This window comes from Schistocerca serialis, chromosome 3 (genome assembly GCF_023864345.2).
Source record: "Schistocerca serialis cubense isolate TAMUIC-IGC-003099 chromosome 3, iqSchSeri2.2, whole genome shotgun sequence".
Classification (NCBI taxonomy): domain Eukaryota; kingdom Metazoa; phylum Arthropoda; class Insecta; order Orthoptera; family Acrididae; genus Schistocerca; species Schistocerca serialis.
In genome coordinates this window covers 366,866,434-366,894,165 of record NC_064640.1, presented here as the reverse complement: position 1 = coordinate 366,894,165, position 27,732 = coordinate 366,866,434, and the positions used below count along the sequence as shown (strand labels likewise).

The following is a 27,732-nucleotide window of genomic DNA, read 5'->3' as shown; positions in this document are numbered from 1 at the left end:
TTTGCAATTCCTGTGCGATGGTCTGGATAGATGTCTGCCTACTATACATAACGACCCTCTTCAACTGTCGGCGGTTGATGTTAGTGGATCTTGATAGAACTTTCTTGGTACCTCTAATTTCTAAGGTTCCTCTCACATCCATTTCTTCGTCACATCGCAGTTGGCCGAAGTTGAAAACAAATTCCTTACTGAACAATGGGATATACCGAGCAAGATGGTGCAGTTGATAATACAATGGACTTGCATTCGGGAGGATGACAGTTCAAACTTGCATCTGGCCATCCTGATTTAGGTGTTCTGTGATTTCCATAAATCGCTTCAGGCAAATGCCAGGATGGTTCCTCAGAAAGGGCATGGCAGATTTCCTTCCTCGTCCTTCCCTCATCCGATGGGACCGATGACCTCGCTGTTTGGTCCTCTCCTCCAATTCAACCAACCAACGATGAGATAAGTTTGTTTCTCATCTACAAATTTTAAGGCCTATTCTGCAGTTTGTTGTGCATCATTAAATTGATGTTTGAAGTTTCATTATCTTAAGTCTTCCAATTCTGTAGCACTGTTTGAAGTTTCACTGCTTCCCGTGAAATCACTGTAATCTATGCCACGCACAATTTGATTTGCGTGACATAGAAGGTAATTATCATGTGCATCTTTTAAATTTAATTGAGCATTCTTGACATGGCAAACAACACTTTTTGTAACAACTTTTGTAACTTGAATATCCATAGTTTTTCTTACGCACTGCACAGACTTACTCAAAATCTGTTCATAATTGATTTTTTACTGTGCTGTGGATCTTCCATGTACATAATTATGTTAAGTATCCACTCCTTAGACAGTGAGTGTCCTTTACTATGTTTCACTGTAGATGGAATTTGTGGCTTCCTGTATGACAAAGATGATGAACTACATGGCTCGACACTTGTACTTGTCAAGTGTGTATCAGTTGTGAGACAGTCATGTAAAGCTGATTGCAAGTCACTAAGTGCTCTCATTTTCAAATGCTGGATGAATATAGACTGGCTATTTGCGCATTGTGAGCTTCCCTTCATTTTCACCCCCACCCCTCTGATAGATTGTTCTTATCCCCACAGTGGTTCTTTCCTGATAGTGATGTGTGTGCCAACTTCGGCTGAAATCAACGCAGTAGTTTAGGAGGAGATTTTATTTAGCGTATGGCATTTACGTACATTTCAGTATTGGATCATGTTATTCTACATTACATATATTCACAGACAAACATCTAGTCCCTGTATATATTCAATGGATTTTTGGGATGTGGAACTTTCATACCAGGTGATTATAATTAAAATGCAGCTACTCACAGAGGTCCATTGTGGGCTGCAGTTACCATATGGCAGCAAAAATGGTAGATATGCTAATGCATTAATGTGGAATTGATTTACACTGGAAAAGAATTAGTTCCAATTTTGGCCACTTGTGCAAATCTGGCACTGTACAGCATCTTGTCAACATCTGTGGTGCTCATATTGAACAAATTGTGTAAGCAGTGGTTAGTAATCAAGTCAGCATTACACCTTTGTCACTTTTTAGACCTTTTCTGCCATGTCACATTCCTTATCCATTACATATAGAGACATTTCTGTATTTCTTTCATGCCAGATTCGGATCTGGTGGCCAAAATTGGAACTAATTTTTTTGCCAGCATAAACTGATTCTGCAGTAATGCATAAGAATATCTACAAGTTTCGCCTGCCATACAATAATTACAGCCCACTCAGGACCTTTAATAATAGCCGCCTGGTACATACAGACATCCGCTTTTATAATATGTATGGCTTCTCTAAGTATTTATATCTTTCACAGTTACCAATGGCTACATTGTCTAATATTTAAAGATCTACTGATTGCTTTTCCATAGTTAAGTATTCTGTAACTGTGACAAGCTCCAGATGTTTGCTGTACCTTGTCCCAACTGGTGGCAGAATGCATGGGATGACAGATAATGGAGAAATGACACAGCTAACTCCAGTCACTGACCCTTCCCTTCATTTTCCTCTCTATTGGTGTGGGGCTTCATACACACACCATCCCTTTGTCACATCCACTGTTTGTTTTTTGTGTCTTTTAACATCTAATGATGTCTAAAATCTGCAGTTAATGGCAGTGATTTTGAGCAGCAAAAAAAAAAATACACTGATGGAAAAAAAATCACAACATCAAAAAATAATTAGTGTAGAGTAATGAAATTTCAGGAATATATTTGTCTAGGTAACATATTTAAGTGATGAATATTGCAAGATCACAGGTTAACCCTTCATTTGGATTTCTGTAATTCTTTCAATGTTACAATGGCTTGTTCAACATTCGCATTTTGAACATTGCAAGATCACAGGTTAATCCTTCATTTGGCACACACAGAAATGTTGTGAAGGAAAAGTATTAAGTTACTTAAATTAGATGTATATGGTCATGTGAACAATTTTACACACATTGTTTCAAAATGCAGTAGGTTACCTCTATAATTTCTCTCAAAATGGGCATGGGTGCTACAATAAAAGTACTAAAATGTTCCTGTGGCTGAAAAAAAGGTTGCATTTTGCACTACTCTGTGTAAAATGCTGCAAAACAAAGAACAATTCCACATTTTCCGCATTTTACAGTCAGCCATCCCTGAGGGTAAAGTCTACATCTTTGGTTTTTGGCCCATACTTTGGCCAGTGAACAAAACTGTCATATTGTCTATCATTTACTGGCACAGAAACTGCTGTTTACTTCTTCTTCTGGTCTTGTTGTCCATCTGATACTCAAAGCCAAGCTTCCTCTTTCTGGAAAAGATAAGTCCATTTGCTGTGCCCCAAGTAGTAAATCACAGGCACCTTTGTATTGTAAGTCACCTTGAAGATTTCCTCCTTTCATTCATAAGCAGCTTTCATTGCAGAATAGAAAACAGAACCACTAAATCAAAGGAAACTGCTACACTGGTAATTGAGGCTCACGACATTACAAGGTGTCTGCTAAAGATGCACACTGTTCAAAAACTTTTCACCAGATACAACAGAATGTCACGGTATATGAGATTATATGTTGCTTGCAGGCACCATTACCCATTCAAGGGCAAAAATTGAAACATGTTGCAGAAAACATTCTGCAATGTTTATGTTGTTTGAGAGCAACATTGCCAGATGTACATATGAAGTGCTGGTACATTAATAACTGGTGTAACTGGCACAATGTTGAATGCAAGCATGCAAATGCACATGCATTGTGTTTTAAAGGTGGTGGATGCGAGTTTGTGGGATGGAGTTCCATGCCTGTTGCTCTTGGTCAGTCAGTACAGAAATAGTTAATGCTTTTTGTGGATGACAGTCAGTAGAGCATGTTGGGTTACAAGAGCAGTATGTGGTATCCTATTGGAAAACAGTCCCTGGAATGCTGTTCATGAATGGCAGTGCAGTAGGTCAAATCACGAGAGTGATGTAAAATTTTGCAGTCGGGGTTGGTTGGTTAACCTCAAGAGTGCTCTTGCTGTCATACCAAATCATACCACAGACTCCAATTCCAGGTCCAGATCCAGTTTGTCTAGCAAGCAGACAGGTTGGTTGAAGGCCCTCAACTGCCTTCCTTCTAAATAACACACACCCATTACTGGCATCGAGGCAGAACCAGCTCTCATCAAAAAACAGAACAGAACTACTCCCTGCCCTCCATGAGCTCTCACTTGAGTCAACTGAAGTTGCAAATGGTGGTGGTTTGGCGTCTGTGGAATGCACGCTAGAGGCTGTCTGGCTCAGAGCTGTCCCTGAAGTAACCTTGGAGCTGGCCTCGAAATAACAGATTTTTAACAATTCATTGTCACTGTGGCGCCAAATGCTGTTGAAATTGCTGCTGTAGATGCAGTAAGATGTCCCAGAGCCATATATATGCCGAACATGAAAGTCTTCCCTCTCAGTAGTGCCATGTGGAGCTCGGTCTTGTTGCAACCAGAAGGAACATCCAGCTTCTCGAGGCCATATTTCACAACCTCGTTCAAACTCAGTGGAGTGTTGATAATGTCATCTTTGTCACCTTAAAGGCATTCTTGACTAACATCAACTCACCATGTCTAATCTCAAAGGTAACTAATGCTCATGACTGTTACAGCATGTATTGAAACCAAACCTAATTTGCATCCTCATAGTGGTGGTACAACTGCCACTCTTATGCGACTGGTGTGAAATTTTCCCTTGGCCTGTCCTTCCACATAGAACAGTGAAAACTGGTAGTTAAATATATTCCTGAAAGTCTCCATTTTGCTCGCTAAAATGATTTTCTTCTTCAGGATATCAAGTTAAAATTACAATTGGCTTTGTATCTGAATTAAACATACTTTTACCTCAAAACTACATATAATAAAATTTGATTGAAGAAATAACTCTTAGATACATGAAATATTTGGGCACATGCCTGTAGAGCATTCATAGTATGACTGTGACATGAACTTACTAAAGTGTTTCTCCAGAGTCTGAGAACTCGGAAGTAAGCAACTTGCTTTCCACATGTAATTTTTCCTTGGTCCCTCCCTTTACTTTCAGACTTTTGCCTTATTGCTTGCTGCCCACACTCCTTCCTCCCAGGTCATGCTTTCCCTCTTAAATTCCCAACCACTTCAGGTCATATTCACAACTGAGCAATTTAATTAGATAACTGCTATCTCTCTGACAGAAACATTGGGAATTTCATTTACATTTAGCTTTAATCAGTAGTAGGTTATGATCACACACATTTATATTTTCCTGTCATTGCCTGTAATAACTAACAAACTTTCCTTGATGGTTATTAATTCTATTTCTTCTTTGACGAGTTCTATAACTCAATCTTTCAAAACTCTGCTTGTTGTATTTAGGTTTTCAGATAATCTTGTCAAACACAAGTGAACCTGGAAATGTTCTCCCCTCTCCCCCTCCTTCCACTCTCCCCCCCCCCCCCCACTCTCCCTCCCCCCCCCCCCCCCGCTCTCTCTCTCTCTCTCTCTCTCTCTCTCTCTCTCTCTCTCTCTCTCTCTCTCTTCGCCCCACCCCCTCGCTCCCCACCATTTGTCACGAAATTTTAGTCCTCGATAGCTGATGTAAATAGGAACCAAAATTACTAATGTTGTGTACGTCGACAACACACCATTTTTAAACCCCGGAAACTTGGTGCCACATGCTCCGATTGGCCATGGGATTGCCCTGTTCCTCTCTTGCCATTTGTCGGTGGACGGGCAGCGCTATGGTTGATGGTTCACACATACAAACGTCCCTCACAATCTCTGGCAGGCAGAGCATTCACGGTCATGCATTGTCCAGAGCATCTAGCAACAGGGCAGTCTCGCAGAAAATCAGAGCATGTGCCGTCAAGTTTCCGTAGTTCAAAAATGGTGCATTGTCGACCTACACAACATTATTAATTTTGGTTCCTATTTGCATCAGCTATCCAGGGTTAAAATTTTATGACAGTTTTTATATTAAAAGACGTATAGGCTGTGTCTGTTTGAATGTTTGTTAGAGTATCATGTGCAAATTTGAAGTAAGTCAGTCAAGAACTTTTTGAGATTTTTCTAACAGTGTTAAATGTTGTCTTGTCTGCATATAGTAGTGTAATAAAGCTTGGTACACTGATGAGATAGAATGCCTCCTGGTTGTGGTGTGGCCACATTAAGCAAAGTATATAAGCAGCCCAGAGACAAATGGAGAATAATTCAAGCCATTTTCCTTCTTTCCTTCTCTGTGTTTCTAAGGCCACCAAATAATCTCTCAGCACTTTTACTGTCCAATTAATTTTCTGGTGGAGCTAAATGTTGAAAGCATGATGATAGGATTCTGCAGTAAGTTTCCAGTGTAACCTAATTCTCTCCAGCAATAGTGATATGCACTGACCACAATAAATTCTTTCTGTGTATCTAGATCAAAATTACCATTAAAAGATATTTTCATGTGACACAGGATTTCATCCACACATTTATTGTAAGCTTGTAAACAAAATCCATGAAAGCTCCTTATCAGCAATGACATGTCTTATTTGTGTGGTATAGTACCCTTTTATAATTCAGTTCTACAATTAAGCATAGTTTATAACCTTCCTGTTTAAAACAAGATAATAAATCTATCTTTAATTTATATTTCAGGTATTTAGTTCAGAAGCTTTGTGGCACAGTGTGAGTGAATGCTTGCAAGTACTTGGAGGCTTAGGGTACATGAGAGATTCTGCATGTGAACGTATCCTGAGAGATTCCCGAATAGCAATGATATTTGAGGGAACGAATGAGATCTTGAGGATTTTTATTTCTCTTATGGGTATGAATTTTTGTTTTATACCAATGTTACCAGATGTTATGTAAGTTTTATGCTTGATGCTGGTCCCACTCTTGTAACCTGGTCGTGGAGGTGGCTCTGTTGTGATGCAACTATTATTGTTTTGAAGAACTCGTCTGGTTAGTGAGAAAGTTTTATAGGGCACTTTGTTTTGAATTTTGTTTTTGTGTCTTCTTCTGTGTTACAATCTTTTTTTTATGAGGAATCATTCCAGCATGGTCTGTTAAACATGTAATTCATCCTAACATTATGTACTTCCCAGCTCATCAAGCCTGCTAAATGTTACCCCTCTAGAGACCAGTTATACTATAGTGGTAGGAGGGATTTGTGATATTTAAGTTTTCTTTTGTATTGTACCTAGCAAATTGGGACAGTGATTAAGGCATTAGACTCACATTTAAGATCAAGCAGTTTCTCTAAATTGAATAAGGTATATAAATGGGTATTTCCTTTGAAAAGGATGTGTGTGACTCACCTTAATTTCATTTGTACCTGGTTGCCAGGACTGTCACAACCACTGAAGTTGTACACCAATATCCAAGGATATTTGAGAATATAAGACAGTCGGATGCACTATTGTGCAAATCTTATGTGATCAGGTGGTCAACATTTTAACAGCTCTTAGAAAGAAACAATCCTGTACAGTTATGTATTGCACTTTATAGTAACATAATTATCGCGAAATTCTTTCTTTTACTGGTTATAATGACATCCTACTACTGACAGAGTTAAAGTGTGTAGATGAAGAGGTAAGATGGCATTTAATTGTGATGTCAACAGTTAGTACCATGTGTTAGTGGAAAATTGTTGGCAAATGTGACACACATTTGTTTTACATATTTGTAATGGCGCACATTAATGGTCAGTTCAATGTGGTGCTAAAGGTTGTAGGGGCAACTAGCCAAACAAATTACTGGACTGGCTCTTACACTCACTATTAAATTTTGGATTCCTTTTTGACAACAATTTAAGGGAATGTGGATTCTAGTGACACATTCACACCACATACATGTTACAGCTGAAGATAGCATGGCATAAATGAGGGTCTTATTTACCAAGAACAGTGCTGTGAATTATGTGAGCTGCTATTAAGTCTTGCTATGATCTATGTCGTAGCAGAACTTAATTACAGAATGTTCAATAATGTGCACTGTTTTTTTAGTGTTGCTTTTCAAACATTGTCTTGTGTCATGTTGTTCTGCATAATTTCACAATATGTATAGAGTCCTGATATTTTGTTTGTACATTAAGACATGAGTTTAAGAGAACATTATTCTCATTCCACAGTTGCTGCTACATACAAATATGAATTCAGTTTAAATTACTCACCTTTTGCATGTTAACTAGTCTTAAATTGACTGCTTTAGTTACTTTTTGTTTTGTTGATTTGTGTGTGCCATTTATTACTTCATTGTATTGGACCTTGCAACTGTTTTTTCCCCTCGTGGTCCCTGCATTCTCTGGTTCTTTACTGGGTGCTTATGACCTTAGATGTTTTGTGCCTTAAAAGCCCATTAAAAATTATCACTTTGTGTTTAAAACACTACATTTCACTGTTTACTTCATCCATCTCAATACCAAGAATCATTTGAAGTTGACTGAGACTCTTATCTATAACTAAGAAATAGAAAGAGTTAAACTCACTGAACGATGTGATACTTTAAAAATTAATGTCTAATTATCACTAAAAAATTTCTGGGAGTCCCATGGTTCATATGGTGTGGGAAGGTGTCTGTTGGTATAAGCAGACATCAATCTGAAGTGTTTCACACATCTTGAATTCTCTCCCTCAGATGCATTTTAAGGGGTCCTAAACAAGTGTCAAGTCCCTGGGATGATATCTTGAGTGTAAGGAGGGTGAGAGCCAAGGCTTGCAATGCAATACCGCACAGAGTTGGCAGCCATTATCATGAAAAACACTTTTCCACGTAATATTCCAAGTGTTTTCTGTTAAACATTCTTCTATGTTGTGGAATAATATTTAGTCTTAACTGTTATTTCTTGACAGAAAAAGCGTGTTTATGGAAACTTACTGTTTTAGGATACTGCTTCCAATAACTTCCAAAAGACAGCTGTAATATGGTGCAGAACATTTTAATGCCACTCTATACAGCTTTGTTTAACCCCAGGGATAAAATAATACCATTGAGTGACCATTGCTTGAAACATAGTGTCACTTTTGGCAAGGAATCCATTTTAAATTCTGTTCTCAGATAGCTTTGACCAAACATGGGTTTATTTGTAACCAGTTTAGTGCACACTTTGTTCAGGAACAACATGCCAATCTTCATTTGTATCTCACTTAAAATGTCACCCACAATTATTTGAAGCATAGTGCCACTTTTGGCAAAGGAATCCATTTACAATATATTCTTAAACTGCTTTGCGTGTTAGCCTGTGACCAAATATGAGCTTATTTGGAACTCATCCTGCAAACACGTTCCAGAATTGTACTGCTAACATTTATTTTTACCTCAGCTCCACTATCAGACACAGTTATTTGATGCTCCACAAGTATGAATCACTGAATACATTGTTTCCACCAAATTGTTGACACTGGTTGATGATACAATCTCCCGAAAGACTTTTTTTTCCTCAAATTGTTGGTGCCACTTTTTTCTGATTTTCCTCCAGGTTTTTAGTATTGGCGCCAGATTCAGACATTGATATCAAAATGGATGAACCAGCATTGCCCATTCAGAGTTGCGTGGTTTCACAGCCACACTGCAGGTGGTGTGGACACCACACAAGTTGGTGAGACCCTGTGGCAGTGTAGGCAATGAGAGCAATAAGTGCACATTCCTTGTCCATTCGTGTTTACGTATCTGACACTATGTGGTTGCCAACTGTGCTGTTCACATGCAGTGACACGCTTGTTCTTGTTTATTTCTGTGGTTTTGGTATTAAGGTTTTGTTCATATGCTGTTGACGATTCTAGGTCTTATGTTTTGAATTCCTTGTGGCCTTGTCCTCTCGGATTTGTGTTCAGTTTGCCATTGTACGCAAGGTTCTTTTTGGCAGCTTATCATTGTCTCTGAAACCACCCCTGTCTACATAGTGTGTTATTAAAGGGGCTATGAAGCCGACTCTCGTGTGCAAAATAGCTCATAACGGGGGATCAAAGGAGCTTTGGCACTGTCAAATAACACTGCATGAACAGCTTCAGGAACAAATGATGGTGCAGCAACAGCTACAGCAGGAGCAGATGCAGGAGCTGATAAAGCAGAATGTGGAGCTGATCTGAGCTGTGGGCATGCAGCCTGCTGATCGAGTGCCATTTTGTGTGTTTGATGACACTGTTGAGAGGTGGGAAAACTGTGTAGATTTATGTGATGTTGTGCATTAAGAAACTTATCAGATCCCATAGTCCAGAGCACTCTGTTACTTTGGAGTAGCAACAGTCTTCATACAATTGTGCAAAAGCTGCATTCGCACACAGACCCTGAGACATTAAAATTTACTAAACTGTGCAAACTACTGAGTGAGCATTTCTGCTACAGATTTATATTGTGGCAGTGTGATTACAATGCAACAAATACAGGAAACATAGTGCTCAGTCATATGCATGCTGGATAGCCGATCTGCAAGGCCTAGCTCACAAATGCAAGTTTAAATGTACAAATTGTGGGGTCTCTCATGCTGATTCTATAATTTGAGACATAGTGGTCAGGTTAGCACTGGATCAGAAGGTCCAGTCTATAGCTTTGGAATTGTCAGACACCAAATTAAACACAACTGAAAAAATATTGCTGAAATGTATGAGGTGTTGGCAGCAGCTCAAAGTGCATTTTCAGTCAGTTGGAAAGTAGCTCAGCTCTCTGCCCCATGCTGCCAAGAAAATCCCCCAGATGATGAGCATGGTGTAAGTCCTATGCAAGGAAATGCTTCTTGCTCACAAGGAGATATCAATGGACTTAGTAAACACATGCAACCGAGTCAGGCATCTGGACATAGATCATGTTCTTGAGATAATAAGAAAAGTTCCCCCCCTGTGTCGGATTGGTCCCCACTGATGCTTAAATCTTGTCCAGACTGTTGGACACACCATGAGTATTGCCAGTGTCCACATTTTTCTGACACATTATGCCTGTCATAAGCCAGGGCACTTGGCAGCAGTGTGCCTGTGTTTGAAAGTAGCAACACAGGCCGATGTACCAGTGTTAGCCACTACACTGTGATCACAGGACCTGATCGGGCACCAGTTTTAGCTCTAACTCCAGTCTTGGCAGAACCTGACCAAATGCCTAATAAACTCCTGATTGAGTTGAATGTTAGTGGTATTACGACCAAATTCCAGGTGGATGTGGGGGTTGTAATTTCCCTGATCAACCAGGAAACCTATCAGTGTTTGGGCATCCCCTGTCTGCAGCTGCCATAGGGGCAAGTTATCTCATACAGACATTTTTAAAAAAAAAAAAAAAAAAAAAAAAAAAAAAAAAAAAAAAAAAAAAAACCCTTTGTGAGAGTAAAATACAAGAACTTGGAATGGTAAATTATTTTGTTGGTCTTAAGTTCACCATCCGCTGTAAATATTTTTGGCTTAGATGCATTTGCTGCACATGGGTTTCAGGAATTGGATGAGGTAAACCTGGTATCCAGTTCAGTACTGTTCCATAGTTTACAGAGAATTGTAAGCAGTTATTCCAGCCATTGTTGGCTTGGGCCAAAGAATGTGAAGCATATTTCACTCAAGTAGTATGCTGTGTCTAAATTTCGTCGTGCACAGCCAGTTCTTTTCACAATGTGTGATGCAGCAAAGGCTGATTTAGACTGGTTACAGTAACTGGGGGTCATTGCACCAATCTCAGCTAGTCAGTGGGCAACTCCTATGGCCATCATGAAAAAAGCAAATGGATCCATTACAATTTGCTGTTATTTTAAAACCATGATTAACACACAAAATGAGATCGACATTTACCCAATCTCTCCACCATAGGAACTTGTAGCAAAGTTAGCAGGATGACCATGTTTCCTAAAGACTGATTTGAAGGATGCATACTTGAAATTATTTCTAGATACAGACACGCAGAAAATCCTGTTACTAATTAAGCCTTTTGGAATGTATGAACCATCTGAGGAAAAAAGGCATTCACTTTATTTGGTCTCCCAAGTGCCACAAACAATTCTTGCAGTTGGAAATGCACCTGAAGTTGCTGCCTCACTTAGTGATCTTCACTACAGGCCAGCTCTTGACATTTGCATTCAACCTGTCACAATACAGGATTGAGGTCATTCTCACACATAAGAATACCGGCAGTACAGAGCAACCAAACTGATTTTGTGTCTAAGACACTCTGCAGGTGCAACAAAATTATTCACAAATTGAGAAGAAGACATTGGCTATTGTGTATGGCATTAATAAACTCCACATTTTCCTACATGGGAATAAGTTCCAGTTACTTACAGACCACCAACCCCTCATTTCTCTCTTTGAGCGACGTTCTCACCTTCCAGACAAAATGGCACAGTGTTTGCTATGTTGAGCTTAATTTTTGATCAGTTACCATAATGACATTCATTTTGGCCAGCTGCTAAGCATACAAATGCCAATGCATTATCTTGCCTCTCCATTGACCCCAGAACTGAGTTTGAGCATCTGGAAGTGGTTTTTTGCTCTAGATGAGACATTGCACAAATACTAGTGGCTACTAGGAACCCCTCCCATGTAGAGTTGTGTGAATAGTGCAAAGTGATTGGCCAGAGAACATCCCAAAAAGATCAGACCTGGTGTAGAGCTATTATTTTGCTATGAAACATTGACTGAATGTTGTTCAGGGAGTAGTATTATTGTCTACAGAGGATGCTGAACGTCACATGGTTGTTCCACCTGCACTCTGTGGTCACATCCTTCAGTCGCTACAACTGCACATATTACAAACAGAGTGCTTGCTACAATTTTTGCCATAGAGGGAGTCGCCCACACCTTAGTATCTGACAATGGACCTCAGTTTGTTTCAGTGAATTTTAGGTATTCTGCCAATGACACTGCATACAGCACCTGATCACCACCCTTTTAGACCTAGCATCGAACTTCAAAACCGAGTGGCATGTCAGAACATTGAAGTCGCAAATGAGGTAGGCACTGGCATCAGTGCGCACTGATGAGGCCTTAATACACTTCTTGTTACCTACTGCTCCACCCCAGTCAATGAATGAAGCCCAGCTGAGGTACTACGTTGGCGCACACTGTGCAGGCTCCTAGATTTGCTGTGTCCTACCCCACAAACCCTGAGCTCTAGTTACACACCCCACTACCACCAGGATGCCACTGTTAGCTTGCCTATTTGACCAAAAGATGGATTGGGCACAGTGCATCATTCTCAGCCACAAGGAATGCCAAATGTTCCTTGTCATGGCTGGGCAGGAGCATCTGATCTGTCACTGAAACCAGTTGCAGCTGCGCAGGAGCCATGCCCACTCCTTAAGCCACTGCAGGCAATTTCCAGTCCCACCCCTCTCAGCAACCACACTTTAAGGCCACCCCTGCAGACTGCCAGTGCTCCTGGTTTGCATCCAGGACACAGCCATAGTGCCGTTACAACCTATGCCCATACCATCATCATCAGCGGCAGCAGATGACCGAACTGGCACATGACTGGCAACCCATGGAGGTTGAGTCACTTCTTCCAACATTGCATTCACTGACAGACTCAATGTCTCAGCAACAGCTGCAGCCCCAAATGGACCAGTCATTCACTGAACAAGATGTGGCAAAAAATGGAAACACCGGAAACTGAGATGCTGTTGGAGTCACTGGCTCCCCCTCGCCCCGGTGGTTGAAGCACACGTCTGGTCATTTCTGACCCTGCGTGCTTATTAAAGGTGGAAGGGATTTGGCCTTGTCAATGGATTTACACATTGATATCGTGGTGTATGCACCAGTGTTGGCCATTCAGAGTTGTACGGTTCCACAGCTGCTCCACTGGTGGCATGGTCATTGCATGAGTTGGCAAGACCATCTGGCGCCATAGACAATGAGGAAATGTTCTTTCGGAGTTGTTTGGCTTGTTGTCCACTCACTTCTCTTTTGGCCACTTACCTTTTTCTCTGAAATTGTCTAGTGGCACTCCCTTCTGGACAGTGCATTTTTAAAATATTCACATTCTCATTCCTAATAAATTTCACCACCAGGACTGCCACCTTTTACTTTACAGAGTGGACAATTCTTCAATATTCAGGTTTTGAGGTAAATACTTAACCTTTACTGACTTTGTCAACTGTTAATATTTTCACTACAACTCATTCCCTTCCTCTAGATATTTAACAGAAGTTGTATGTAAATTTTTGATAAACCTTGCAATTTACATGGTTATTGTGTTATGTACCTTCTGTGCCATAGCTCACCCACACGACTTTGTTGTGCGTGGTAGAGTGGTGATCGTAATGTTCTGGCTGATCAATATAGAAAAACCTGTGAGTTAATCACAATATGCAAATAGAATCACAAGACCATGAAAGCATTCTTCTTAATTCATGTATTAGAATATTGTCTCATAAATCCTTAATTGTTATAACCCTGTAATATGTTTGCTTTAATTGTCGCTCCAGATCCTCCTCTGTGGACCTAATGAGCTTTTTTAAAAAAATAGCATTATTGTAGTTTTTGTTGTATTTTTTACTTGTAATATGATCTGCTTATTTATTTATGTATTCTTTAATCCACTTGTTAGCACTCCTGATTCATAATTTATTACTAGGCTGTTCCATTTTCTATCTGATATGTAGTATTTGGCCACTGTACTCAATATCTTATCACTGCAAACTGGTGTCTACCTTGAGCTTACCTGTTTGTGCCAGTCTCTGGCATCCACATTTAATGGGATATATGGAAATGACAATCCCCTCCAGATACATGGTATAGAGTTATACACGAAGACAATAATAAAGTATTTATCATGTATCATGTAGATATATAAAGTAATTAAAAATTATAAAAGAAGCGCAAAGAAAATCAGATCTTAATAGCAAGATAATGTAAATAATTACCTAAATTAAAAATAATAGTACTAATTTAAAAAATAGGAGGAAGAGAGTGTAGTACTCAGTTGACCTCGGCCATCCATGTTGCCTTGATTTATGCCTTCTCTTCTTACCTCTTCCACAGTTTGCTTTAAAATAACATGTATTTTCTTTTAATATTTTTAGTTACATTTGTCTTTATTTCTTTGATGTTTAACCTTCAGTTTTTGCTTGTTAATTTCTAGAAGCTAAAATTATTTACCTAATTTGTGATTATTCTTGTAAGAGAGAGATGTAAACGTATCCCTTTTGATATTTCATGTTATCTGTTAATAATAATAATAATAATAATAATAATAATAATAATACCAGTCTGGTTTATATCAATAGCCTTGCTTTGATGTTCACTACAGTGGTGTAATATGCTATGCTGTCATGTTTTACAGAAACTTGCAGAAGCTTCATAAAGTAGTATAGCAAATTGTTTTATGTTCTCATTGAGGTTCTTAAAAGACAAACAGTACAATGTGAGTTTCAGCAAATGCTGTTAATTTCCAAGTTAATGTACCGGTACACTTTAAATAGTCCTCGTCTCCCTCATATTTAGATAGTGTTGGTGGAAAAGTCATATGAATTAGCATGACAACTCAAGTCATCAGCAACATTTTCAGTAAGTGTTAGCACATTCCGTTTATCTACTAACAGAAGATCACAAGTGAAAATTTTATTATTTCATACACAGAACATGAAATAAAGAAGTCTACCTTAACAGTTATTGCCCATGAATAGTGATATGAGTGTGAGAAGTTTTCCTTGTGTACAAAATATAACAATCAATTAGTGTCTGTTTATAATGAAACTAATATCCTCAGTCATTGAACTTCCATAATATATCATCTGCAGCGTTTATATCTGCAAGTAAAATGTGAGAAATCTGTTTAGTTCTTTGTATACACAGAATTATCATTGTAGAGGTATAAAAAAAGTTATGCTCAACTTAAAAAGGAAACATTCTGCACACATTAACAGTCCACTTTGAAACAAGGCCTTGTCTGTGAATATCACATTTGCCCTAGTGATGGAGACACTGTCAGATGAACCTTTCGCACAAAGTGTACCCATGCAGGAAAATAAGCCACTGATATTACCTGCACATGCTGTACATGGTACATACACAGCAGGTTATCATGTAGCACTCTCCAGTCAGTCATGTGGTCAACATTACCTGTTGCAGCTAATTGCCTTCCTCTGACATTTTAGGTTGTCACCAACTGCAAGTAGTACTTCTTCCTCCAATTAAGGTGTCCTCGTCCTTCTAGGCCTGCCCCAGTCACAAGTAGTAGGCTTAAATGCCCCGTGCTCCCTAAGACAATGATTGTTTGCTTCCAGTGCCCCCCTGTTGAGGCACTGTTGTTCTGGAAAGCCCTCCAAATAAAAACATTGAGCACTATGACCGTCACCATCTGCTAAAATGTACAAAGATGGGCATCTACCAACTCTGCAGTTCAGTACATTTCTATTGCATTGTACTGGAAACCAAGCCCGTGGTGAAAACTACGGTTGATGCTACATGCTTGCACAATCCATTATGAACACTAAACAGTTGATGCTACATGCTTGATACTTGTAGAGCAATGAAGTCTGTCGCATCTCAATATTACCTTCGTTCCAATGGAAAACAAACACTGTCACTGAACACAAGAATTAAGACGTACTGCACATTCTAACCAAATGTAACTAAGATGGTATTGAAAGATTTCGTGTGAGAAAATGTTTCATGTTATGCTAGTACATTCTATTTCTGTGTGTTTCCCATTATTAATAAGATTATGAAGAGAAGTACAAAACCGGATTCTAACATGGAAATAAAGCGTTCCTCTGTATGTGAGGAATGTTTCCTGAAAGTTTCGCCATAGCATTTTGTTACATTCCGTATATCTAATATTTTAAATAATGTTTAGTATGCTTATAAAGTTAATTTGCACACCTTAAAGTTTGTTTTCTTCATAGGACTTCAGCATGCAGGCATCCAGTTAAGTGAAACTGTAAGGAAAATTAGAAACCCAGCAATGAATCCTGGTTTTATTTTGTCAAAATTATGGGAAAGAAGACGTCAGCAAATGGATGATCCAAAATTGATCTTGGGTTTGGAGGGTTATCTTCATCCTTCCCTGCAGGTACATGTGCTATCAGAAGTAGTGAAACAAATGTGCTCATTATCTTATGTTTTGTTTTATAAGCCAAGTGTAGCCTGGAATAAAAATGAGGTAGCAAAACAATTATTTTTAGTGTGAATTTCTGAATAAAGGTTTGTATTGCTATGAACATGGTGCGGGAACCTGAAAATCCAGTGTGTGATTTTACAGTACCAACTCCAGCAATCAGCTTTGTTCTTTGTGAATTACATGAAACTAGTGTCTAATTTAACATTCTTTTATCACTTTCTCATGATGCATTATATTTTTCATAAATTTTTCACTACAAATATAATTCTCCAAAAAAAGCATTGTAGTGTTATAATAATCCCTCATGGCCTAATTATCCCACAACATGGAAGGCATATTGTGAGAATTTTATGGGCATTGTTGAAGTAGATGTGTGTGCCAGGGTGCATCATTAAGAATAACTGAGTGACATATTTCTCTTTGTGTCATCTCACATTGTTCTTTGTGTAGAGGATGATCATAGGACATTTCTCTGAGTTGTGAAAGGGGAACAGAAGTCCAATCTATAACAAGACAGGACCTCATCGTATTAGCATATGAATGTTTGTGACACGTGCCCTATTAATGGATTGGTCATACATAAGTCACAACCATCACTTGCTCAATATGGCCACACCAATTGCCTGATATTTAAATATTCCTATTTCTAAGGTTTTGTCAAGGAGAAAGTTTATATCCATCCATTCTCAGTAACAGTGCTGGAATTGAGAAGGCATGTTACTACATTCATCAAGAATGCAACATGAGAACTACTTCAAAGGACTCTGTGCAAATGGGACTGGTTTGTGGACATTGGTCTCTTTACATATTTAGTGTGTGTATAGGTGGAAGTCAAAATACAGCTTCAGGGAATCATCAAGTAATTTGCAATTCTACAGCTTCTTCCAGTAAAGTGAAAACAGCAGCCAGCTACTATTAATGTGGGTGCATTTTCACGCAGCCACAGTCTCACAATGTCAACGTGGTCTCACCATGGAAATTTTTGACAGAATAACAGATTTTCTAATAAAGGTGTACATATTCATTCTCATTATTGGGAAGACAGTTAGCTCCAGTTTTGTGTAACAGCTCTTTATTATAGTTCTATGAAAGCTACACAGAAAAACAGTTTACTCTAAATAGCATATCTTCTAATTGCAGAAAATCTTCAAACCATATGATTTAATTGTTTATTTTAGGTGCCAGCACAGATGTTGGAGTACTGTGTTCTTCGGTTGCCATATGCTGTTGAAGTTGTTTTGTCCCGGCATGGTCAGAAGATAGTTGATCATCAAATGGAACTCCGTAGAATAGCCGATATTGTTATTGATATATTTGCCATGACAGCTGTACTGGGGAGGGCATCACGCTCTTATTGTATTGGTCTGCAGCATGCAGAAAGTGAGGTAAGGTTGGAATATACGCTGTTCTTATAAAATTCTTATTTGTGTTACAGAAATGCCAGTGTATTTTACTGCATACTGTTCTCAAACTGTTTACTATCTGTAACTATTCAGCACTTGCTACTGTAGGTCTAGTAATGCCTTTCATTGTTGGTAGTATATCTGTGTTCTGGTTCCGTTCTTTTTAAATATTCTTCATAACAGTAAAGCGTCTATACAGCATTTCCATGTACTTACATTCATAGAATGCACCTCAAAGTCAATGTTTATCATGCAGTTTTTTTTGCGTAAATAATATAATTAAAGTTTGAGTTTCAAAATGCTTAAAAAAAAAAAAGAAAAAAAAGAAAGAAAAACCAGTTCTTAGAATGATGTCAAATTTGAATGGAATATTATTGATGAAGTGGGAAATGTTATGGAAAGAAAAAAAATAACAAAAATTTTACCACTGGATTGTGCTGTAAGCTACAGAATATGCAAAATAAAAGATGCAGGTTACACAACTGTTCCTCAGGTTGCCCCTGAGATGCTTGGCATGACTGACTCAATACAGGAACATGTGCAGCTGGTAAAGCTGTTTTACAAGAATGGTGGCTGCATGCCAGTAGCTCTGCAGAAGTTCCAGACACTCTAATATGAAAACGAACATTGGCCCAATGTCTTCCAAGGGTCTGGAGAAAATGATTTTGAAATTTGAAGAGACAGGTACTTTTGAAGTGCAGTGTGGCAGAGGGAGGAAAAATTGATCTGACTTCAGTAAAAGTTGTCACAGGATTGCCGGAAGGGTTGAGAGGTGGTGTACAAGCATGCATTGCATGGGGAATTGCCCGAACTTCAGACATGCCTGTGAGCACGGTGCATAAAATTGTACAAAACATCCAGCATTGCTATCCATACAAAGTTACCCATGTTCAGGAATTGCTTCATGCTGACGTGCCAGTAAGTCAAACATTTGTTACAGAATTTCTGGCTCGCATGGAAGTGGACAATAGATGGCCATGGAAAATTCTGTGGACAGAATTTTTATCTCTAAGGATGTGTTAATTAACAGAATTGCAGAGTATGGGCAATGGAAAATCTCTGGTACATCCACTGGTAACACTTCATTCTGCAAAGGTAAATGTCTGGTGCAGGTTGATGGCATCATTTATCACAGGGCCATATTCTTTTGAAGACATAGGTCCTGCGGGTTCTGCGATCTGTAGCGTCATTTGTCACCATTGGTAAATGCTATGAGAGTCTTTTGTACACTAATATCATTACAATCCTTCAACAGTATGGATGTGTGGGTTTGATCATTTTTACACAAGATGGCACTCCTCTCCACATTGCATAGCCAGTGAAGCAGATGCTGCAGAGGCATTTCAGAAATGCTTAAATTATCAGCCATCATTTCACTACAGACTGGCCATCTATATCACCTGATCTTAATCCAGACTTCTGTCTGTGGGTTATTTGAAAGATGCCATGGTCAGTGCTCCGATTGCAAATGTAGCTGAATTGAAGGCATGCATTGCACAAGATTTATTTGTATTTGATTCCTGATACACTTCAATCTATTGTGGAACATGCTGTTCCTCGATTTCAACTTGTGGCAGAAAGCAGTGGGCAGCATATTGAACATATCTTGCGCCAGTCACACGACAATTAAAAACCAATTTTACTGTAGATTTTTATGTAGGCCTAAGGACAATTAAAAACTGATTTTTCCCATCTGCTGTAGTATGAGCTTGCCATGGTGGATGGGCATACTTAACAAACAATGCCACAACTGTTGAATCCAAAACTTGTGCTGTCATGCACAGTACAGTTGGTTTAATGTGCAGCTCGACCCTAGCTGTCTTATTGTCAGTCAGCTGTCATTTGTAGCTGAACCCATTTACATTATGACACTCACAATGCCATGTATTAGGAAAATTTTTGTTTCCCCCTTCTTTGGTAATGTTCCAATCAAATTTGACATTATGAGCAGCAGCTCTTTACTTGCAGTGCATTGAAACTGGAACTTTAATTATAATCACAACTATTTGCAGGAATACAGTATTGTTGATTTTTAAATAAAATTTCAGACAGATACATTATTTAAGAAAAGTGGTTAGAGGTAAATGGATGCAGGTCCAATAAATTATGTAGATCTTGGTTTATTTTTAGGTGCTGATTGCAGGAACATTCTGCAAGGATGCGCTGTTGAGAGTCAAATCTGCTGTCAAAGAAATTGAACTTGGGCCAGTAGCAACAAATGACTCTAATTATTCCAAGGTTGCAGAAAAAATTTTTGAAAATAAAGGATATTTTCCTGTACATCCATTGACACGAAATTTTTAGTCTAATTTTTGTTGTTGTTTGGACTTTTAAATATTTTTTCTTTTTATAATTGCTGAAACTTGTTGATATTGTTTTGTGCCTGACACCACTGTGAAACTCAGTAAATATATTGTTATACAATTAAAGTTGATACCAGAGTTTTATTTGAGATTCTATAACACCATTAAAATTGTTAGGTAAAGTATCTATACCAACCTGTAAGTATTCCATTGTTGACATATACCTCATGAGTCATGACAGTCCCACTATAAATTCTATGATAAATGTTCTAGATTCTTTTTGACAAACATTAGTCACATAGATTTCCATATTAGCTATTTTAATTTGAGGAACTGGAGTGATAGATTTGGCAGTTCTACAACAACTCAAGTGATATGAAGAAAAGTTGTGTGGCATATAAACAATAATGTCATTCAAAATCTAACACATTCTTTATTTCTGGAGAAAAGCTCAGGATTAATCGAAAATGCAGCCTTTTGTTACACACATTGTACTCATCTGGCAGGATTGAAACAAATTGGCATACTATGAGGTACATTAAAGTTATAACACCTCTGATCTCCTCCCCCCATCCAGGATTGGAAACAGATAGAAACATAGGGCTCACTTTAAAATACGCATGCACTTGTGAATGTGCGACAGAGATAGCAGCACTGTAGAATGTTACAAGAACAGTATGCACTAATTCTTTCTCTCTATTTGCATGGTGTGATACGAACCAAATTCATTGCCAGTTGAGTGAGACATGTCTTGGTGGTGTCATGGATGTGCCTAATGTGTATTCGTGAGTGCAACAGTTCAGAGAAGGCGGAACATCATGTGGCAACAAAAAAGAGACATCTTGGCCTCACACCAACTGGTCTGATGACATGATTGAGCAAGTGGAGAAAGTTGTTTTGGAGGATAGCTGGAGGAGAGTGGAACACATCATCTCCAAAGTTGACATTTCTGTGAGCTGTGTAATACAATTTTGCATCTAGGCCAGAAAATGCAAAAAGTCTCCTCCAGATGGGTGCCACGAATGCTGACAAACAACCACATCACTGTGCGCGTAGTATCTTGCTAGGCTATGCTGACATGTGATAACATGAATGGGATTTTTTTTTCATAGATTGTGACAACAGGTGAGGCATGAATGGCATTTTTCAATCCTGAAAATAGAGTAATGTCAGAAATGTGGAATACACTGCAAAATTCTATCCACTAATTTAATGACAAATCAGTGTACAATACTGTAGTGTGACCAGAGATGCTAATCAATCTGTAGACAGGGAGTAATTGTAAGTGATAGAGGATAAAATTGATATGGTATGGAAAGTGCTGTGTGCTCATTAGTCACTGCTACACAGTGATATTGCACAGCAGGGTGCCACCATCCAGGCACTCCAGTCATGGTACCACCTCAACTTCCAATCTTTTGCTGTGTAGATGTTACTCACAATAAGGGACTGACTTCCGCTTCTGCTGTAAGACTGTCAAATTCATCTGCAGATAGTGTTATTAGCTGTCACAGGGGTCATTGATGTGTGGCACTATTCTCCTCTTTATGAATGCTAGATTATTCTGCCAATCACAGGATAAATAGTGATATGATGGCCACTTTCATTCAGTTCACAGGAGTTCTCTTCACAGTTGCAATTCACATAGCAGTTAACTCCAGCACAGTTTGCACAAAGTTAAAGTCTGTGTGCCCACAGTTCTACAGTTCCACTGGGCAGCAAGCCACTACTTAGGAGTATTCTCCAGACTGTTCAACATCAACTGTTTAGTGAGGTCATTAGTGAGAGACCACAGAGAGTACTGTCAAAAATAGCAGTTCTGCTAAACATTTTTAGATGATATAGTTATCTTCAAAGTGTTAGGCTACTCAGTATGTTGGACTTTTTCGAATACTGAGCTGTGCATCTGTCAATGCTCAAAACTGATAATTACTTTCTACATAAACTTAATAAATGTATGTTATTTGATTCATTTTGTGTTCCCCATCTCGTGTGTTTTAGAGCCCTATGTTTACATAAAGTTGTTAAGTGTGTGGGCCAACCATCTTGCTCAACAATTAAATATCTGTTGCTGGACGTTTCATTGCTTTTTGTGATGTTGGGCATCATAAGGTCATGATGAATACAACAAAAAGTTGTGGCTGAATGTAAATAATTTAGAAGTACAGGTAACAACTCACTGAATAGTAGAGATCTTGAGTTTTCAACAGGCACATAAAGTTTTCAGTCTTGTTTATGTGACTGTTGATGACTCGACACCTATACTATTTGGAGGGTGAAATTATTTGTGTGTGTTTGATAAAGGACTAATTACAGTGGGCTGAAGCTCTAATTTTGTGAACAGTTACACGTACAGGCTCTCAACAGCTGCAACAGCTTTAGTATTTAGAGCGTAGTCTCGACATACAAAATAACAAACGTTGATATAGCTTTGGAAGGTTGAGTGATGAGATGAATACAGGTTCAGTAATAAGTACGGTATATACCAACTGATAATACTACAAGGATGCTAGCTATGCAGCATAACAAGGGTCAACATATGACAGATGTCTATACATAATGCATATCTATGTGGGTGGGGTTAGTGTTTGTTTCCCTGTCCATGCAGGGTGGCCACTCAACATGGAAACCAGAAAATATCAGGGAATTGTAAAGATCCAGGAAAAATCAGGGATTTGTCACATATTCGTAGAATTTTAGTTCATAGCTTTAAAAATTGTGTGCTCCTGTAATGCCGTACAGATCTTACGTAAAAGATGCTAAAATGTTTGAAATGCACTAAGAGTGGTCAGTGTGACAAACAGTTCACATTACACAGCTCACTAAGATAGGTTTTGTCGAGTGGCAGATGAAAAAATTCTATACATGTGAGCCTTGCAACAAGGTGACAGCATGTGAAGGAAGGTATTTGTCCCACAGTTACATTAAATTGTATTTTGCTGGTATTTTTTATTTAACCCTCAGGTGGGTGCATGGCAGCACTCTGTGCTGCCACGTTGAAGTGTATGTGATAAGTGGTAGTAAAGGTGTTTGAATCATCTAGGGACATACAGTACCTGCAGTCAGCTACACTGTCAAACAATCCATGCGCCAGATATCATTTTCCTTCCTTTTAGCAGTCAACAGCCAAAGTTGAACGTGAGTACTCCACTATGGTAGCACTCCATGCTGTGTGTGACCATTCATGCACATAAATTTGCTTTTCGAATGTTGGTGAGGGGTTATTGTTTTGTGAGAGACTTTGGCTCTCATTGTTTTTTATTGTTGTATAACATTTTTACCATGAATCATTTAGTAGATGTATGTATGTAGATCAATGTTTTTCATGCAATATTTTATGATATGATGGGTTACCTATTTCATCTATCCATATATTGTTACATTCATATCAGCAGTGTAATACAGATATGTATATAGACTACCTACCTATCTTATGATGATTGCACCTACTATTTATATTTACCTATCTATGTCTATTAGTCTTCACTGTCGTATGCTGTACCTAGGGCAAAACGTGGCACTTCAGATGAGGAGTTCAGGCAACTTGTTGAGTAGTTGGACGCTGACAAGAATACGCAGGTTCAAGAAGGGACACAAAATAGTGAAGAAGACATAGACAGCTCAGATATAGAGGATGAAGAGGAGGCCGTGGAATTAAATGAGCATGACAGCAGTTCAGAGGTTTCTGAAGAGGAAGCAGATGAGATGGAGATTGATGATACTGGTGAGGATTTCTTTTTTTACATCAGAAAAGACAAAGAAACTATTTTGTGCAGCAAACCCCCAGTGAAAGCTGCTTCAAGAGTACCAACGAAGAATACTATCAAGATTTTTCCCAGCGCAAAGCGGATTTTCAGGGATACTCTGAAACCCATTGATGCATTTCTCAAATTTATCGGCCTTGACATTATTGATACAATTGTAGACTGTACCAAAACTTTTATTGCTAACAAAAGGGACAAAGTAAAATACTCAAGAGATCGGGACTGTAAGGACCCTACACAGGATGAGATTATGGGTAATTTGGGTTCTTATTCCTAGTTGGAATGAAGCATGGGAATCATGTGAACTGCAGAGAGCAATAGAAAGGTGATGGAACAGGTATGGTGATCACAAGGGTGACATGCATTTACAAGAACTTCCTGTTATTGCTTCGATCAATGAGGTTTGATTATCTGTGTACAAGAGAGGAGAGAGAAAAGACTGACAGGCTCGCAGCCATCTGTAGTATATGACAGATTTTTGGCCAACTGTGGGAATAATTACAGTTGTGGTGAATTCACAACAATCAACGAGATGCTGTTCACATTTAGAGGTAGATGTGGTTTTGTCCATATGTACCTAGCAAACCGGCCAAATATGGACTGAAATATTATGCAACATGTGACAGTAAAACATGTTATACATCAAATTTCGATATGTACTGTGGAAAGCAGAGGCCAGGCCCTAGGGATGTTTCAAATAAACCCCACAATATAGTTCAAAGACTTTTTCAAGATATTCAACATTCCAACAGGAACGTTATGATGGACAGCTACTACACTTGTGTGCCATTAGCTGATATCCTTCTTGAGAAAGGATTGACTGTCATTGGTGCCCACAAAGCCAATAAGAGAGAGATCCCCCCTGAATTTATCTAAAAATCACAGGAAATCGGTTCGTGTCTTCATGTGTTTCAGTACTATAAAACACTTGTTTCAATCCCGACCAAGCGAAGGAAATGTGTACTCCTCCTATTTACTATGCATGACTGCAAAGTTACTGATGAAATGATGGCTAAAGAAATTATCAACACTGATTATAATTCCACCAAGGGAGGTGTCAATAAAGCCGATAAAATGCTTACTCAACTGCACAGCAACAAGATGGCCTCTTGTTTCTCCATAATAACCCCGAGTCCACAATACGCCGTCACAACTTTCTCAGTGAATTAGCGCTCAAACTTTTAGAGGCTCATATGAGAATAAGGGATCAGATGTGCACACTTCCAAAAGATATCCGACTGTTTCTTGTAAAATACTGTGAGTTACACCAACCAATTGCAGCCCCAGATGCTGCAAAAAGAAAGGGGCTATGTCCTCTATGTGGAGGAAAAAAGTTCAATCATACAATTATCACATGTAATGATTGAAAACAATTTGTTTGTAAGAAACACTCACGCCATATTGCATTTGTAAAGATTGTGATATGTTTGAAAATCATGTATTCTAATGCTTTCTATTTATCTCTGTTTTCGAAAGAGAACCTTATGAACTTACGAATTATGTTCAGACAGGTAGTGGTCTATTCAGTTACTGTACTCTTGCTCAATGTTGTTTATTCTGATAATGTTCTCAGTGTAAGCAGCTACGTACTATTTTGGCTGTCAAATTCTCGTTATATTTTATTATAGGTTTGGTTTGTAGTCTTGTGAAATTGGCTGTATTCAAAAGGTGTATGTTCTTTCTTTCAAAAGGTTATGTTACCACCAATAACGAAATATATTTTCAATTTAGTTACTTGAGTTTGATATTTTATAATTTATTGAGGAACGATTTCTAGTTTACATTGAAAGAATGCATTATTCAGTTTGGTGTCATGATTTGTTTCTAATGGTTTTACCTACCTTACATCAAAAACAGGGCTGCTACATGAGCGGAAAAGCCGATTTTCTGGAGGCAGCAGTCAGTGCTGCACAGGCGCACTTGTGTGAGTTTCAAAATCACACCCAGTTGAAGGTTAAGTAGGAGGTCATTAGTTAAACTTAAAATGGCACGTTGTTAGTTTCTGTTTCTATCTAAATTTTTGGTGGTCACATAGCTAATTTAATCTTATTTTAGGGATCAATTAAAAATGTGTGCTCTTCATATCTGGCATATTTCTTGTCTGATATGTTGTGCTTCATCCAGTGTATTGCAATTCACTTTGCCATTTGGTACTAGAATGAAATGTCAATTTGCATATGTTAAATATTTTCATTTATGCATTAACACATAAAACCAGCAAGCCCATTCAGCTTCCACCCTAAAAGACTGTTTGGGAAAAATATAATTATGCTCTGGAAAACTCATGGAACAATCAGGAAAATTAAATCAGCCAGTAGGGTGGCCACCCTGCCATGTCATTCCATAAGCTACACATTTTCTGAAGTGGTGCTAAATGATGAGCACCTTATGGAGATCAGTCTTCAGAGATCAAGTTAAAGTTTCAAGTTAAAGTTTGGCAAACTCAGTGTTCCTGAGCTGGTAGCTGCTAGTGCCACCAGATGCTATTACCATAATCTTTGGATATGTTTCAGTGACTCCAAAGTGCCATGATCAAATATTGTGTCTCATGAACAACAGAGATATTGTCTTAACAGTCCAAGTCATGATACGAATCTCTGTACATTATTTAACGCTTCAACCTTAAGAGATGGGGAAATTCATTGATGGGGAAATTCATTAGTGGGCAGTCTCTGTGGCACCTAACACACCACAGTTGTATTAGGCTTGTTCACGTACGTGGGGCTCTGTCTCAGTTGACTTTTATAACACTAGTATTTTGTGAGAGTGGAAAGGCTCTCAACATGGGTGGACCAGAGCAGGGCTCTAACTACCACTTTACAAGGAGGCCTCAAGCAGACAGTCCTCCTGAAAAGTCTTTGAAACTAAGTAGTTGTATCAGAGCAATGCCAGTGTATAATTACTTTTGATGAAGCATAAGAGTGTTCATTCAAGATAATGTCCCATTTTATATACAAAAGGGCATGGAAGGAATTGCTGTAAATATATAATCAATTAAAAGTTACATTATGGTATGTTGCTAATACAGCCAAATACCCAAACTTCTGGGATTAAAAAGATTGAGGAATATCATATTGTTTTTGAAATGCACCACACACTCAACTGTGTTAAAGTGGTAAAAATTAAAAATTTAGATCTCAAAAACTTAAAGAAAGTGGCAAATAATGAGTGGCAGATGAATAACATTATGACGTGAATAAACAGCAAATTTGGGAAAATTTGTCTTAATACTGACTTTTAAATCGCACTCATTGCGTGAATACATAAAATCAATCCCGCGTCCAGCCATCCTGATTTAGGTTTTCCGTGATTTCCCTAAATCGCTCCAGGCAAATGCCGGGATGGTTCCTTTGAAAGGGCACGGCTGACTTCCTTCCCCGTCCTTCCCTAATCCGATGAGACCGATGACCTCGCTGTTTGGTTTCTCCCCCCAAACAACCCAACCCAATACATAAAATATGGATATGGGACACACATTACAACCAATTAATTAACATAAAAGTTTGGTTCACACATCTAATAATAGTTTGTCCATACAGCCTGAATCCAATGCTCTGTTTTCAGTGTCAAAGATATGTACACACCACTTGCATCAAAGAGGAAGCTAACATGTGGTAAATATGACCTGGATGCTCATGATCCAGGCACATTGTGCACTTCATTGCTTTCTTCCATTACTGTTCATGAAAACATCCAATATGGTGTAAGGAATTCCCAGTCTACATGAAGAATAAAAGATTCAACAGATTTGAGTAGTGCAACTGTTATCTTACATGGAGGCAACA

The 27,732-nt window shown here is 38.6% G+C and overlaps 1 protein-coding gene across 1 annotated transcript in view; it reads left to right on the top strand.

The window, feature by feature from the left end:
- The window catches only part of LOC126470184 (complex I assembly factor ACAD9, mitochondrial-like), a 103,993-nt gene extending 83,679 nt beyond the window's left edge, over positions 1 to 20,314 (top strand). Inside the window, exons 7-10 of the mRNA XM_050097841.1 lie at positions 6,107 to 6,275; positions 16,263 to 16,429; positions 17,656 to 17,862; positions 20,011 to 20,314. Coding sequence (XP_049953798.1) covers positions 6,107 to 6,275; positions 16,263 to 16,429; positions 17,656 to 17,862; positions 20,011 to 20,184 — 717 coding nt within the window. The 3' untranslated portion in view covers positions 20,185 to 20,314. The remainder of the gene's footprint in view (positions 1 to 6,106; positions 6,276 to 16,262; positions 16,430 to 17,655; positions 17,863 to 20,010) is intronic.
- The last annotated feature ends 7,418 nt before the right edge of the window (positions 20,315 to 27,732 follow it).